At 41.8% G+C, this 15,000-nt stretch overlaps 3 protein-coding genes across 3 annotated transcripts in view; all 3 read right to left on the reverse strand.

Annotated features, from left to right (window-relative positions):
* The window catches only part of LOC125035387, a 1,043-nt gene extending 369 nt beyond the window's left edge, over positions 1-674 (reverse strand). The window contains exons 1-2 of the mRNA XM_047627753.1: positions 461-674; positions 1-309 (exon numbers count right to left, since the gene is read on the reverse strand). The exon at positions 1-309 is cut by the window's left edge and continues 369 nt beyond it. Of these exons, the coding sequence (XP_047483709.1) occupies positions 1-309; positions 461-659 (508 nt within the window). The 5' untranslated portion in view covers positions 660-674. The remainder of the gene's footprint in view (positions 310-460) is intronic.
* Positions 675-7,113: 6,439 nt separating this feature from the next.
* LOC125035392 lies at positions 7,114-8,068 on the reverse strand. Its single transcript, XM_047627758.1, has 2 exons — positions 8,023-8,068; positions 7,114-7,865 (listed from the first exon to the last, which is right to left on the reverse strand). The coding sequence occupies exons 1-2, from the start codon at positions 8,054-8,056 to the stop codon at positions 7,300-7,302; spliced, it is 600 nt and encodes a 199-aa protein (XP_047483714.1). The 5' UTR covers positions 8,057-8,068; the 3' UTR covers positions 7,114-7,299.
* Positions 8,069-10,875: 2,807 nt separating this feature from the next.
* On the reverse strand, positions 10,876-11,914 carry LOC125035406. Its single transcript, XM_047627774.1, has 2 exons — positions 11,831-11,914; positions 10,876-11,631 (listed from the first exon to the last, which is right to left on the reverse strand). Exons 1-2 carry the CDS (start codon positions 11,859-11,861, stop codon positions 11,069-11,071), a joined length of 594 nt encoding a protein of 197 aa, XP_047483730.1. The 5' UTR covers positions 11,862-11,914; the 3' UTR covers positions 10,876-11,068.
* Between the last annotated feature and the right edge of the window lie 3,086 nt (positions 11,915-15,000).

Below are 15,000 nucleotides of genomic sequence, written 5' to 3' on the forward strand. Positions count from 1 at the left end.
GGCGGCCGTCGAACTGGCAGATGTGGAACACTTGGCAGCCGGCCTCCGGGGCGGTGTCAGCATAGTAGCCTGGGAATTCCTGGTCCTCGCACGAGAAGCCGGTGTCGGGGACGGAGGCCAGGATGGGGTAGTCCTCGCCAGGGACGCCTCCGCCGGGGATGTTGGCGGCCAAGGCGGCGATGGGGTCCTGTTCCTGCTGGTCGAGAGTGGAGGCGTCGGCCCTGAGGTCCGGGGCGCCGTACGAGTATCCTGGAACGGGAGGAGCGGGCGGGCTGAACATCTTGTCAGCGTGGACGGCTCCCAGAAGAGCTGAAAGGGATAGTTTGCTGTAAAAATATATACAAAAATGTAATAAAAATGCTGAAATAATCACGAGGGACCATGAGAACGAAGCGCATGAGGAGCGCCCTCCCCGTCGCCCCTCCGCTCTCCGGACGAGGCCCAGCGAGGACCGCCTTACCTAGGGTCAGCAGCAGCACAGACATCGCGAACGGCAGTGTTGCGTCGAGCAGAGAGGAACGGAAGTCTGGGGTGGCACTGTGCCCAGGGAGACGCCGGCGTGTCTTTATAGCGCCTCGGACACCTTTCTCTCGCAGGACCAAGGCTGACCCAGATGACCCAAGGAGAGAGCACGGAGGCGACCTAGGATACGCTGCCATCTCGCCTTCCAGAATGTTTCGTCTGTGCGAGTGAGCGAAGGAGGAGGAACAGCTCTGGGAAGAAGCTCTTGCTGCGCTCTTGCTTGCGATTCCGCATGCCCCTCCCTGTCCGTCGGTGCGTGCCTGCCTGAATATGCATGAGGTCCCGGCCTTTATATAAACTCAAAAATCTAAATATGAATTGTGTATGACTATGCTCTAAATGTATATGTTTGTGTGTATGGGAGTTTGTACCTTCGGAGTTAATGTCAAGCAAAGATTGGATATGAAAAAGCAACGATGATCATGAATATGATGAGAATGAGAATGACATTAATGATAATGGTGATAACAATAATTATGTTAATAATAATTATAATAATAAAAATACCAACAATGAACATAAAAATAATGATTGTAATGACAGTTGTAGTAGTAATAATATAATAGTAATCATAATAATAATAGTGATAATAAAAATGACAACAATTATAATAGTTATGTTGATAACGATAACTAATATACTGATAAAAATGATAAGGATAATGGTAATAAGGATAATTATAACAATAACAATAATAATAAGATGATGAAGTAGAAGAATGAAAGTTAAGATGATATCACGATAATGATAACGAGGAAGGGCGTGGAGGATAATAACAAAGATAATAACAATAATTATCATGACAACCATATCAATATTGCAAGTAATGGCACAATATTAACCTTAATATTAGGCCTAGATCATGGGAATAACAGCAATGACAAGAATGATGGAGATAATAAACACAATATTGTACTTATTTTAATACTGATCCAAAGACAAAGCCAGTGATTAAGATGAATAAAGTAATCCAATGCAGTTATTAAATTACTATGCATAAAATCGTAAGAGTCACGTACTGGATCTCCATGTAAAAGAACGGGACGAATATTAATTTCTAATTTAATATTACTTTTATTTACTTTGTTATCGAATGAATCCCGTGTCCAGATCCGGTGGAAACGAAACCTCTTCTGATTCACTGATTTGAAGATGAGTCAAGATGATACTGCTGTAGGGTCGGCGATGCAAGATTCCCCAAGGAAGTGATTTCCGAAAAGGTGTTCGATATTGTATGTATGAATGTGTGTGTGTGTGTGTGTGTGTGTGTGTGTGTGTGTGTGTGTGTGTGTGTGTGTGTGTGTATGTGTATGTGTATGTGTATGTGTATGTGTATGTGTATGTGTATGTGTATGTGTGTGTGTGTACACATAGATAGATAGATAGATATAGGCCATCAGATGATTGCCTTTCCTTCCGCTGATGTCCACGTACGCAGACTGATGGAATCCTCTTTAATCATCATTGACCCAACGGTTAAAATAAATCTTTCGTTCCTGTTTGTCTCCTTCCCTGGCATGGTACCTGCTTTTCGTGCTTACGAGGATTCTGCCATCGCCACGGCCCGACGGAAGAACTAACTTCGTTTCCTCCGAGACTGCCTCGAGAAGCAGGCGCTCCCTTCCTTGATCTCTAATGTACTGAAACATTCAGAGAAAGAATCTCCCTATCCGCGCCGGTAGGAGGGATGTCGAGCGTTCGGAACGTTCGGTCTTCCTAAAGGAGTAGCTCCCCAGATATGTCTTCCAACTCATAGCCGACGTTGCTCATGATTCTTCCCGGTCCCTCTCCACCACCCATGGCCGGTCTCTCCCTCATGTGAGATGTCCTTTGGAATATGACCATCATCCATGCGACTCACGTGTCCCAGCCAACGTAGCCACCGTTGCCTTAGGAACAAGCTTGAAAGGCCAGCGCGAGATAAGACCTCTGTGCTGAGCATTTTGTCTTGCCAGGAGATGTGCAGGATGTAACGGAGGCAGCGCAGGTGGAAGGTGTCGAGCCTCACCGCCCGCAGTCCTTGGTCCTGCTTCTCCCTCACCGACGTTGTCACCAACCTATCTTCCTTGTCCTTGACCCCTCACCAACAACTCCTTGGCTTCGGCCTTTCCTTTGCTCTTCGCCCTCACCCCTTACCTCCATCGACATTATTTCATCCTTCGACCCGATTCATCCCTTCTGATAGGAACTCCTTGCCTGATGTCTCTCCTTCGTGGTGCTTTCATCCCGGCCCTCGAATCTCTCCTCCATCCTAACTCTTCCATTCCCAGGCGTTACCGTGGCCCTTCAAAATCTGTGCTGGGAGGATGTCACCATTTTGCCTTCTGACAAGGGCAACTCGGTGGTGGTCCTCGACCGTGCCTCTTACCTGCAGAAGGCCCAGGACCTGTTGGATGAAGCCTCCACCTATGTACCCATGACCAGCGACCCCCGTGAACGCATTGCTGCTACCTGCCACCGTCGCCTGAAAGAGTTAGCAGCCTGTTTTCCGGAGGCGAATCTCTGCCAGAGGTTCAAAGTCTTCAACCCTCGCCTCCTTCATTTCTATGGGCTAACTAAAACCCATAAACCGACCGTGCCTCTGCGCCTTATCATCCCCTCCTGGGGATCTGTGACGCACCCTCTTACGGCCTCGCTGTAAGGGAGGCCGTAAGGGCCACCTAAAACCCATAAGCCGACCGTGCCTATGCGCCTTATCATCCCCTCCTGGGGATCTGTGACGCACCCTCTTACGGCCTCGCTGGCGAAGTCTCTCACTTCCCTTCTCGGCACCTTCACCTCCACCACTCTCAGGACTTCATCTCCCGTGTCCGTGATGTCCCGCCGGCGACTATGATGAGTTTGCATGTCGACTCCTTGTTCACCAAGGTCCTGCTTGATGGTGTCCTTGCTTTCCTTCAGAGGAGGCTCCCTGCAGAGGATCCTCGTCTCCCTCTGCCCACCGACGTCTTCCTCCAGCTGATTCGTCTGTGTGTGGATTGTAATTCCTTTTCCTTTGAGGGTATCCTCTCTCAGACGTTCGGTGTTGCCTTGGGCTCCCCCTCTCTCCAGTCTTGGCAAACCTGTTCGTCTGTCGGTTTGGCTGAGGTAGGTCGACGACGTCTTTGCTCTCTGGCCTCATGACCCTGCCCTGTTCTTGGATTTCCTGATGCTGCTGAATTCTCTCTCTTCTTCCATCCTTTTCAAGGTGGAATGAGAGGTTGACATCAAGCTCCCTTGTCAACCTCTTATATGGCCAGTTTGCCATATAAGATATCCTTTGGAATATGACCATCATCCATGTGACTCGGGTGACCCAGCCAACGCAACCACCGTTGCCTTGGGAACAAGCTTGGAAGGCCAGCCCGAGATAGGACCTCTGTGTTAGGTCTTTTGTCTGGCAAGAATATGTGCAGGATGTAACGAAGGCAGCGCAGGTGGAAGGTGTTGAGCTTCTATTTCTTTGCACAGATTGTCCAAGTCTCACTGCCATACAGCAGCGTATTGAGGATGCAGGCATTGTACACAGTCATCTTTGTCTCCATGGAGAGTTTGGAGTTCTCCTAGACGTGGAATGAGGTGGGTAAAAGTCGTACTTGCCTTTCCTATCTGCTTGCTGATCTCTTCATCAGTGATGAAGGCCCCCAGATATATACATGTACATATACATACATTTATATATATATATATATATATATATATTATATGCATTTTTCTTACATTTTCCGACTTGACATCATGTAGTAGACTGGGTCCTTATTCTGGGGTGGCTGACCCATGATCCTTCCCTTGGGAGTAGTTGATAATCATGTTGGTAGTTTCCAGCCCACAATCGTATCTACGATAGGCTCATCCACTAACGTATTTAGGTCTGATTTATCCAATATATGTAAATTTGTGTGTTTTCCGACGCGCGCGCGCGGGCGATATGCGTGTTCATGAATGCACACATACTCCTCCATGAGCGCAATGGGTGTGAATCTACCAGAGGCTTCTGACAAAGACACTAACTATCGTCGTGGTGTCGTTATTGAAAATATCCAAGCAGCAGCTGCTAAGAGGAAGCCTTCATCAAGTTGGTTCCACCCAGAGCTCAAAGACCTGCTACGAAAAAGTTTCAAAATAGAAAACCGTGCAATATGAACTAGTAAACAATGTTTACAAAAAAAAATGTAAAAAAAATAAAAAAATAAAAAAAAGGATGAGAGAGATCAGCGATCCTTTTCCTCCTCACATTGCATCGCAGCAGCAGACGGCCGCATTCTCCACGAGATCTAGGATGTCAGTGCTCGTTAGAAAAGTATGGTCAAAAACATTTTGCCAATGAGCAAGCGTCGAAAGATCTAGTCCTGGAAGCTGTCACATCTGGTGCACCAATTTTGAAGTCATAAATGCTTTGGTCCCTATGGTAAAATCCTGACGTTGTATACAACAAAATACTTAGGGTCTTAGGAAATAAAGGTATTGGTCTCTCTCGTCGGTTTTCATTGACTGTTAAAAAGCTATCGGTTCGGCACTTTGACTTGTTCAAAATCTAGCAAATATCCGGATAGATGACAAAGATATGAGACTAATTCAGTCATTCTACCAAGATCAACTTACAGCATATCCGATGGAACAACAAACTGGTTCCTCATTGTGCGAAGTTTCCGACAAGGTTGTGTCGTGTCACCTGACATCTTCAATTTATATTCTGAAGTTTTCCTGCGGAAGATTGAAGATCGTTATTAGGGAATCATTATCAGTGTTGCAAGATCAACAACCTTCGTTATTCAAATGATACAGTTCTCCTGGCCACATCTGTAAATGACCTCCAAAAGCTTTTTGATATTGTTGTGGAAGCCAGCGAGCATCTTGGCCTCCAGGTCAACAACAAGAAAAGTCGGACAGGGACGCGAACTTCTAGAATTGATCCGAGAGCGGCAATTCAAATTCCTCGGACATGCAATCAGTAAAGATACGTTAGACGCCCTGAGCTTAATCGGTAAAATTATAGGCAGGCAAGCTCGAGACAGACCGAGAAATACGTTCCTTAACAATATATATATATATATATATATATATATATATATAAATACATATATATCATATATATGATATATGTATATATGTATGTATGCGTATATTTGTATTTATATGTGTATATAAATGTATATGTATATTCATATGTATAAATATATATAAATATATATACATATATATATTTGTGTGTGTATACATATGTATATAAACATTCATACATGCGTACATATATATATATTTTTATACATATATATGTATACATATACATATATATGTGTATATATACATGTACACACATACATATATATGTATGTATATACACACACACACATACCTATATATGTGTTTGTGTGTGTGAACGTGTGTATGTGTGTGTGTGTTTGTGTGTGTACATGTGTATATGCGCGTGTATTTGCTTGTGTGTGTGTGTGTGTGTGTGTGTGGATGTGGGTGTATGTAGGTGTGTATATGTATATATAAATATACATAGATAGATAGATAGATATGTATAATGTATAATATATGTGTGTTATGTATACATATATGTGTGTGTGTGTGTGTGTGTGTGTGTGTGTGTGTGCGTGTGTGTGTGTGTGTCTGTGCACGTGTGTATGTGTGTGTGTGTTTGTTTGTGTATATCTATACATAAACATATACATATACATATATATGTGTGTGTGAAGGTGTGGATATGTGTGTATTTGTGTGTGTGTGTTCACGTGTATATGTGCATGCGTTTGCTTGTGTGTGTGTGTGTGTGGATATGGGTATATGTAGGTGTGTATGTATATATAAATATAATGTGCATAAATAAATATATATATATAATATACATATATATGTAAATATATATGTATGTGTACATGTGTGCGCGTGCGTGTGCGTATGTACGTGTGTGTGCGTGCGTGCGTGCGTGTACGTGTGTATGAGGTATGTACCAGACATAAGACGGCTTATTCATTCAATAATTTGACTGTTCTTACAAAATCTCTTAGCCGAAATGAACACATTCGCCCTTTTTCAGTGAACACGAAGTCATGACTCGGAAATCAGCTGCATTTGTTCAGCCTCGTTCAAACAGCCAGCCTTAGCGATTTTTATGGTGTATATTCTTTATATATTGCAATGTCGGGTAGATGTGGCTGTGATAATCTCTGGTGCTGTTGTGGACAGTGTTGTAAATGACGCAACTTTTCAATACCGTTATTCTTACGTCCCTCGAGTCTGCGCGTTATGTTTCTTTGTGGTTGGTCGGCCATTCTGCTCATGAGGGCTTTGTGGAGATGGACAATTTTGTTGATATCTATACTCTATATGTATATATATACATATAGATATCTGTGTGTGTGTTAATGCAGATAAATCATATGTGTCTATGAATATATATATATATATATATATATATATATATATATATATATACATACACGTGTATGAAAGGAAAACCGCCACAGTAAGAAAATAAAATTACTGTGGCGGTTTTCCTTTCATCTTTGTGTACACGTTACTGTGTTTGTCTTTGTTCCATACACGTGTATACACATATAGAAAATAAACTATTTTAGGTTGCTCCAGATTAAGTTAAAATGGTTGAGGCTTGATGGTTTATTTATAAATTAATTCAACTTTATATTGCTTAATACATAAATAAGCAACTAGCGCAGTGGTTAAGACTGCGGAAAAATATCTGATTCAATATTTACAGAAAAATGAGCATGGATTCGCCAAGGCACTGCGGCATAGCAGGGAAATATGTCAGTAGATAAACATGATCACCTAGAACCTATTGGGACTTCCATAAAACTGAGAAGGAGTTGGAGGAGGTGCCTGGCGCTCATCGGGAGTGCCGTAGAGTTGGCTTGGTGCCACGACGTCGTCGCGGACGGAGGCAGCGGCGTCTTCGGGGATCTTGCCGATGTCAGCGTTGAGACTTCGGAACTGCACGGACGCGGCGCAGTCCACGTTGAACCACCAGTCGCACACGAAGTACTGCTGGTTGAAGATGGTGCCGTTGGGGCACAGGAAGGCGTCGTGGCGGCCGTCGAACTGGCAGATGTGGAACACTTGGCAGCCGGCCTCCGGGGCGGTGTCAGCATAGTAGCCTGGGAATTCCTGGTCCTCGCACGAGAAGCCGGTGTCGGGGACGGAGGCCAGGATGGGGTAGTCCTCGCCAGGGACGCCTCCGCCGGGGATGTTGGCGGCCAGGGCGGCGGTGGGGTCCTGCTCCTGCTGGTCAAGAGTGGAGGCGTCGGCCCTGAGGTCCGGGGCGCCGTACGAGTATCCTGGGGCGGGAGGAGCGGGCGGGCTGAACATCTTGTCGGCGTGGACTGCTCCCACAAGGGCTGTAAGATTATTATACTATATTTATTGAAGGAATGGAGAAAATAGTCGACAGCAGAGAAGCAGAGACTCAAATGTAACAGAACAGCTAATCTAAACCAAAAAGTCAGCCAACAGGAAAGAGACAGCATCCTTCTGCGCATCTCCCTCCCAACTCACCGAGCGCCAGCATCATTGAGAACCGGGGCATCATGGCGGTCGGAGCGAAGGCGGGGAGGAACGTCGAGGTGCCAAAGGTTGCACTGTGCCAAGGGAAGGCGTCGTACGGCTATATAGCGCCCCGGAGGACCTTTCTCTGGCGGAACCAAGGCTGTCCTGAGCGCCTCGCCTCGGCTCAGGATGCGTTCTCAATGGGATTCGGTCATCAATATTCAGCAAGAGTGGTACAGCTTAAAGTATATTCGATGTTGAATTCGTGTCTTCTTTCTTTTATCATTGAACCTGAAATGATTGTCGAACCCCGATAATATTTCATATTCCAATCTTAACTTTAGCATTAAAAGTTTCCAATGTTCATATTATCAACAGTAGAACATTAATCAAACAAATGATGATCTCAGTAATGCTGTATATTCTCGCGTTTAAGTAAAACAGTACATAGGCAATATTTTCCATATCTATGTTGTTAAAACGAGGTATCATTATATACGCATATTATTCATACTCTGATTTATATTTCTGTATTCATATATTCATAAAGGTTATTTCTCTAACACGTCTTTTTCTGCCTCTAAGGAGTTCAATATTCTATATACAGTAGTGCTGTATATTCATGAGATCACAATGCTTAGTAATTGAATAATTAAATAGTAGATCAAACTTCATCTTTGACTTCTTTTTTTTTTTTTTTCTCTCTCTGTACCTAATTAATTCCAAGCGCTAACAAGTTGTTTCAATCCAGCCCTTATCTTGATGAGTTATCATAACATTGACTTTTTTTCCATATTGTGCTCAAATTTGTCTCTTTGTTTTAAATGTTATTTGTTAGACATTCGCTGCGAACGCTTGACCACATTACCTCTTAGGAATCACAACGATTTTATTTGGTTGAATTTTCGATGTGATATCTATGGGGCTAAATGTCTCTTTTTGGGCAGTTGTGTTCGTACTATTGGGGTTATTCATGACCTCGTTACGTTTAATTTTGTGATATTTTCTACAATGTTGTAACAAAACAGTAATGTTGCATTCAGTATCTTCTTCTTCTCCTCCTCCTCCTCCTCCTCCTCCTCCTCCTCCTCCTCCTCCTCCTCCTCCTCCTCCTCCTCCTCCTCCTCTTCATCTTCCTCCTCTCCCCCTTCCCATTGTTCCTCCTCCTCTTCCCTTTCCCCCTCTTCCTCCTCTTCTTCTTCCGCTTGTTCCTTATCCTCTTCCTCCTCTTCCCCTTCCCCCTTGTTCCTCCTCCTTCTTCTCCTCTTCCCCTTCCTCTTCCTCCTTCCTTTAATCTCCTCTCCTTCTTCCCGCACCCCTCTTCCTCCTCTTTATCCTCATCTTTCCATGTCCATTCATTTTCCTCTTCCCCTTCTTCTTTTTCCCCTTCCCATACTTCTCTTCTCTTCTTCTTTTTCAGTTCTTTCTTCATCTTATCCTCATCGCCTTCTCCCACCTTCTTTTTTGTCGTCTTCTGCGCCTTATTATTATTGTTGCTTTTATTGCAGTTGTTGTTATTACTATTGTTGTTTTTACTATTATCACTATTGTTATCATTATCATTAACATTATCATCGCCATCATCATGACTATCACCATCATTATCATAATTATTATCATTGTTATCATTATTATCAGTTATTATCCTTCCTCCTCCTACTCTCCTTCCTTCTTCTCTTTCCTCTTATCTCCTCTCTCTTTGTCCCCTTTTCCTTCCCTTTTTTCTGTTATTCTTCTGTTCCTCTTCTCTCTCTCACACCTCTTTCTCTGTCTTTTCTTCCTCCTCCTCCTTCTTCTTCCTCTTCTTGCCACTCCTTTTCTTCCTCCTCCTTCCTCTTCTTCCTCCTCGTCTGTCTCCTGCAGCTTCCCCTCCTCCTCCTCCTTCTTCTTTTGCATGTTCCTCCTCCTTCTCCTTCTTCCTCCCTCCTCCTCCTCCTTTCTATTCTTCCTCTTCTTCTCGCCCTCCTTCTTCTTCCCACTTCTTCTTTTTCTTTTAACCCCTTCACCTCCTCCTCTTCCTTTACTCTTTCCTTTCAGTTTTACTTCTCTCTCTCCTTCTTCTCCTCCTCTTACTGCACCTCCTCCTCCTTCTCCTCTTCCTATTCTACTCTTCCTTCTCCTCCTGCTTCTCCTTCTCTTCTTCTTTTACTTATTTCTTTTTCTTCTCTTTCTTCTTTTTCTGCTCCTTCTCCTTTTTCTCTTCATCTGCATCCTCATTCTCATCCTTATCATCATCTTCTTCCTCCTGTTTTCATTCCTTCCTTCCTCCTCCACCTCCTCCTCTTCCTCTTCCTCCCCCTTCTTCATATCATATTTTTCTCCTTCTTTTTCTTTGTCTTCCATCTACTCTTTATTTGAACATGACTACTTGGAAGTTCATAAGCTTCCTATTACAGGCTGAGTTCTCATTTACATATACATGAATATCTTCGGTTCCAAAATACAAAACGAGACAACATTCTTTTTTTTTCTGGAGTTTGTTAAAACCCTTTTTCTAATAGACCGTTTTTTTTTTTTTTTTTTTTTTTTTTACTTTAATTACAATTTTGATTTTTGTTTGTTTGCCTCTTTATCATGCTTTTTCGCCTTTTATTTATTTTTTTTATTTTTTTTTTTTTCTCGGCCCCGGAGTGGAGTTGGATTTTGAACCACTGTTTGTAGAGAAGAAACTCCGGTTCGGTGTTCGAAAATATAGATGTTTTTTGTATAGAGTTTTGTTACAGAACGTGATTTTTTTGTCTATCTGCCTGTCTATCGATCTGTTCATTTATCTATCGATCTGTCCATCTGTCCGTCTGTGACGTTGCACTATATGGGTTAAATGTTATCCAAGCTTAACTGTGTGATATGAAACAAGATATGTGCGCTTTAAATATAATATAATTTTGGAGTATCTTTCAAATTCAAGCTCGATATCACATTTTTCGAATAGCAGAAAGAAATGGGAGGGAAGCTTATATACAATGGAAAAGAGAGAAAGTGGGAGACGTAAACACTAATAAATAGAAAATGCATTCGCTTGGATCTGTTGCCTGTCCTTATTTCCAATTTGCATTTAGAACCTGTTTGGTCTGCCGTAGGACTGTGAAGGAGTTGGTGGGGGTGCCTGGCGCTCCTCGGGAGTGCCATAGAGCTGGTTGGGTGCCACGACGTCGTTGCGGACGGAGGCAGCGGCGTCTTCGGGGATCTTGCCGATGTCCGCGTTGAGACTTCGGAACTGCTCGGACGCGGCGCAGTCCACGTTGAACCACCAGTCGCACACGAAGTACTGCTGGTTGAAGATGGTGCCGTTGGGGCACAGGAAGGCGTCGTGGCGGCCGTCGAACTGGCAGATGTGGAACACTTGGCAGCTGGCCTCCGGGGCGGTGTCAGCATAGTAGCCTGGGAATTCCTGGTCCTCGCACGAGAAGCCGGTGTCGGGGACGGAGGCCAGGATGGGGTAGTCCTCGCCAGGGACGCCTCCGCCGGGGATGTTGGCGGCCAGGGCGGCGATGGGGTCCTGTTCCTGCTGGTCGAGAGTGGAGGCGTCGGCCCTGAGGTCCGGGGCGCCGTACGAGTATCCTGGGGCGGGAGGAGCGGGCAGGTTGTATCCTACATCCGCGTAGACAACTCCAAGGGCTGTGGAGGAATATACATTACTTATAACTCCCTAATCGACTGACTAAAAACCAACCCATTCTTAGAAATGGAACGAAACAAGATGATGAAAATGAAAAGTAAGGAGTAAGCAAGAACTATACATTTCTAAACTTATAAGAATGCAAAGTATGTTATATCGCCCGTCCCCTTGCTCAACGACAGAACACCACAAGCTCACCAAACGATAGAAGCAGCAGCGACTTGGCCATTTTGACAACAGCTGTTTTCTTAAGAGAGAAGAAGTCAGAAGGGAAGATGAGCAAGATTGCACTGTGCCCTGGGATGGTGTCGACGATGTTTTATAGTGCCACGATGACCCTTTCTCTGTCTGAGCCAAGGTTGGTCCAGATACCCTGAGATGAGGATGCTCTCCGTTCCGCGCACGACCGAGCTGTCTCAGTTTGTTTCGTCTCGATTCTCAGGTTGAGTTCAAGCGTTATTTTTTTCATCACTATTGTTGCTTACTTTTTCCATCGGATTAGATTTCATTTGGCCTATTTCTTCTTTACCACCTTTAGTCGTTATCTTCTGTATGATTCGATGATATGAGAACATAAAAGGACTGGGCAAATATCTAATGATGAACGAAAAGAGAGAAAAAAATAACGTAATCGTCATTAGTTCATCTTTGCTTTTCGCTCATGAACAGACCGCCGAATGGACTGATTACAGGTCTGTCTCCCATACGAAAATTATAGAATATGTTAGTCCCCATTCCAGATACTTCCTAATCTGTTATCTGCGAAAATTGTAGTCGTGTCGGATATATGAATAGGTTACTTCACGACTGCATAAAATCGTTATGGCCAAGTTTGTGTGTGTGTTTGTGTCTGTATGGTCGTGACCGCATCATTACGTATGCTATGAAATGGACGCTGAGGATATTCCTGTTGGTTAATATAATGGCGGAAAACAGTATCCATTAACGACCGTGGATAATGAAAATCATAATAATAAAACACAGAAAAAACACGTAGATATTTTAAATGTCCATTAGGGGCGTCTGTAGCTTTTTTTTTCATCATTACGTGACCAACGCGCGCGAAAATTCCAAGAGTTGCCCATCCCCATTTCGTAATTATAGACAATCCTTTACGTTCTTTTTTAGTTTTTTTTTTCTTTTTTGTATTTCTTTTAGAATTATAGAAGTTATCTCCAGCGAAAGTTCGAGAATCTAGAGCCCCTGTAGTTAGAGCGAGTTTAACCAACACTCGCACATTTACCATTTTGCCTTGAGAATACTTTTCGAATAAAAGAAGGTAGGTGGTGCTCATTACGCAAGACTGAGGTGCGGTTCATCAGGCTCGCTGTGGAGGTGAACCCGTCGAGGAATAAGGTGAGCTGGGGTTTGTTTTGCTGTGAAATTTCGTTATTTGTTTTTGTTTTTTTTGTGTGCGTGTCTGCAAATGAATGAATGGAGAGATAGGTGAATAGCTGTAGATAGAGATACGTTCATGTGTATAGATACTTATATGCGGACATGCATACCCACATACATGCATACATTTGTACATTCATATAGGCACTTCCAGCTACTCATTTATATATACATACATACATACGCACACACATACATACATACATACATACATACATACATACATACATACATACATACATACATACATACATACATACATACATACATAAAAATACAGACGTACACAAATGCATACATATACACACATATAGAGACACATGTATACATACATATATACGCACATAAGTACACAGATGTAGACAGACTAATATACAGATGTACGGACAGCTTGATAGATAAATATGAATTATAGTTTGTTAGGCTATCAAACAATGATGGGAAAGAAGATGAAAGGAGAAAGAATAAAAGAGGAAAAAGAAATGTGAGATTAAAGTAAACAAGGAGAAAAAATAGAAGAAATGAAGGAAAAGGGAAGAAGAAGATGAAAATAGGAAAGGAGAAAAGAAGAAAAAGGCGGAAGATGATAAGAAGAGGGATGAAGTGGAGATAAAGATAATGAATACCAAAATAAACGAAAAAGAAAAAGAGGGAAGAAGAGGATGAAAAAAAAGAAAGGAGAAAGAAGAAGAAAAAGAAGGAAGGTGATAAGAAAAGGGATGAAGGGGAGATAAAGATAATGAATACAAAAATAAACGAAAACGAAAAAAAAAAACAATGAAAAGGGTGTAGAAGGGAGAGAAGGAGAAGAAAAAAGACAGAGAATAAAATCGTGAATTTCCTTAGCCATAAAAACACCAGAATGCAAAAATAAAATTACAGATAACGTTAAAAATACATCGATTTATTATGAACTGAAACCAAAAATAATAAATAAGTGGTGTTTAGTGTTAAAATGTTACCTAGTAACTCTAAAAAAAAAAAAATGGGTGATCATATAATACAAAGAGAAAGATGTAGTAAGATAAAATTAAATTGGCTGAATTGTGATTCACTTCAGTATATTTTTAATTACGGTTTATGACTTAAATGTGTTTTTCTTAAATAATGGTTTAGAATAATAATAATAGAATAAACAATAATAATGGTTACAGTTATCTCATCATTCCTCTTTTAAATTTACAATCTAAAAAAAAAATATATATAATATATCGCAACCCTTTCTTTTTGCTGCCTGTCTTTTAAATTTTTTATGTTTTTTTTCACGCTTTTCTCTATTCTTTTGGGTTATATCCAGGATTTTATTTTCCTTTTGTTATTTACCTAAATATTATGGAAGTTAAATACTTTCTCTAATGCACACAGAAACGACCACAGATGTCTATTTATAAACACGCACACAAGCACTTACGTACAGTATATATATATATATTGTATATTCATATTGTACTAAACCGAAAATTTCCGTGTGTTGAGAGATAGATGGATTGATTGATTGATAAATAGATAAATTGATGTATAGCCGGATATGAAGAAGATAGATAGATAAAGGGACAGATAGATAGAAAGATAGATGGACAGACAGATAGAAAGATATATATAGATATATAACACCAGATATACAGATAAATATATCGTAGACAGATAGATAACTAGATAGATAGGCAGATTTATGAACATATATACAGATAAATAGATTGACAGATAGATAGATCGTTAAGTGAAGAGACAGATAAATAGTTGAATAAATAGATGGAAAGATATATTGATAGATAGGAATGTAGGCAGATAAATATATAAATCTATAGACAGACAAATAGATAGATGGGTGAATAGATGGGCAGATAGATACCTTGATATAAAGAAAGATAGATTGATAGATAGATGGACAGATAGATAGACGGATAAGTAAATAAATAGATAGACAGACGGATAGATAGATGGACAGATAGATAGATGGCTAAGTAAAT

Source organism: Penaeus chinensis, chromosome 19 (assembly GCF_019202785.1).
Source record: "Penaeus chinensis breed Huanghai No. 1 chromosome 19, ASM1920278v2, whole genome shotgun sequence".
NCBI lineage: Eukaryota > Metazoa > Arthropoda > Malacostraca > Decapoda > Penaeidae > Penaeus > Penaeus chinensis.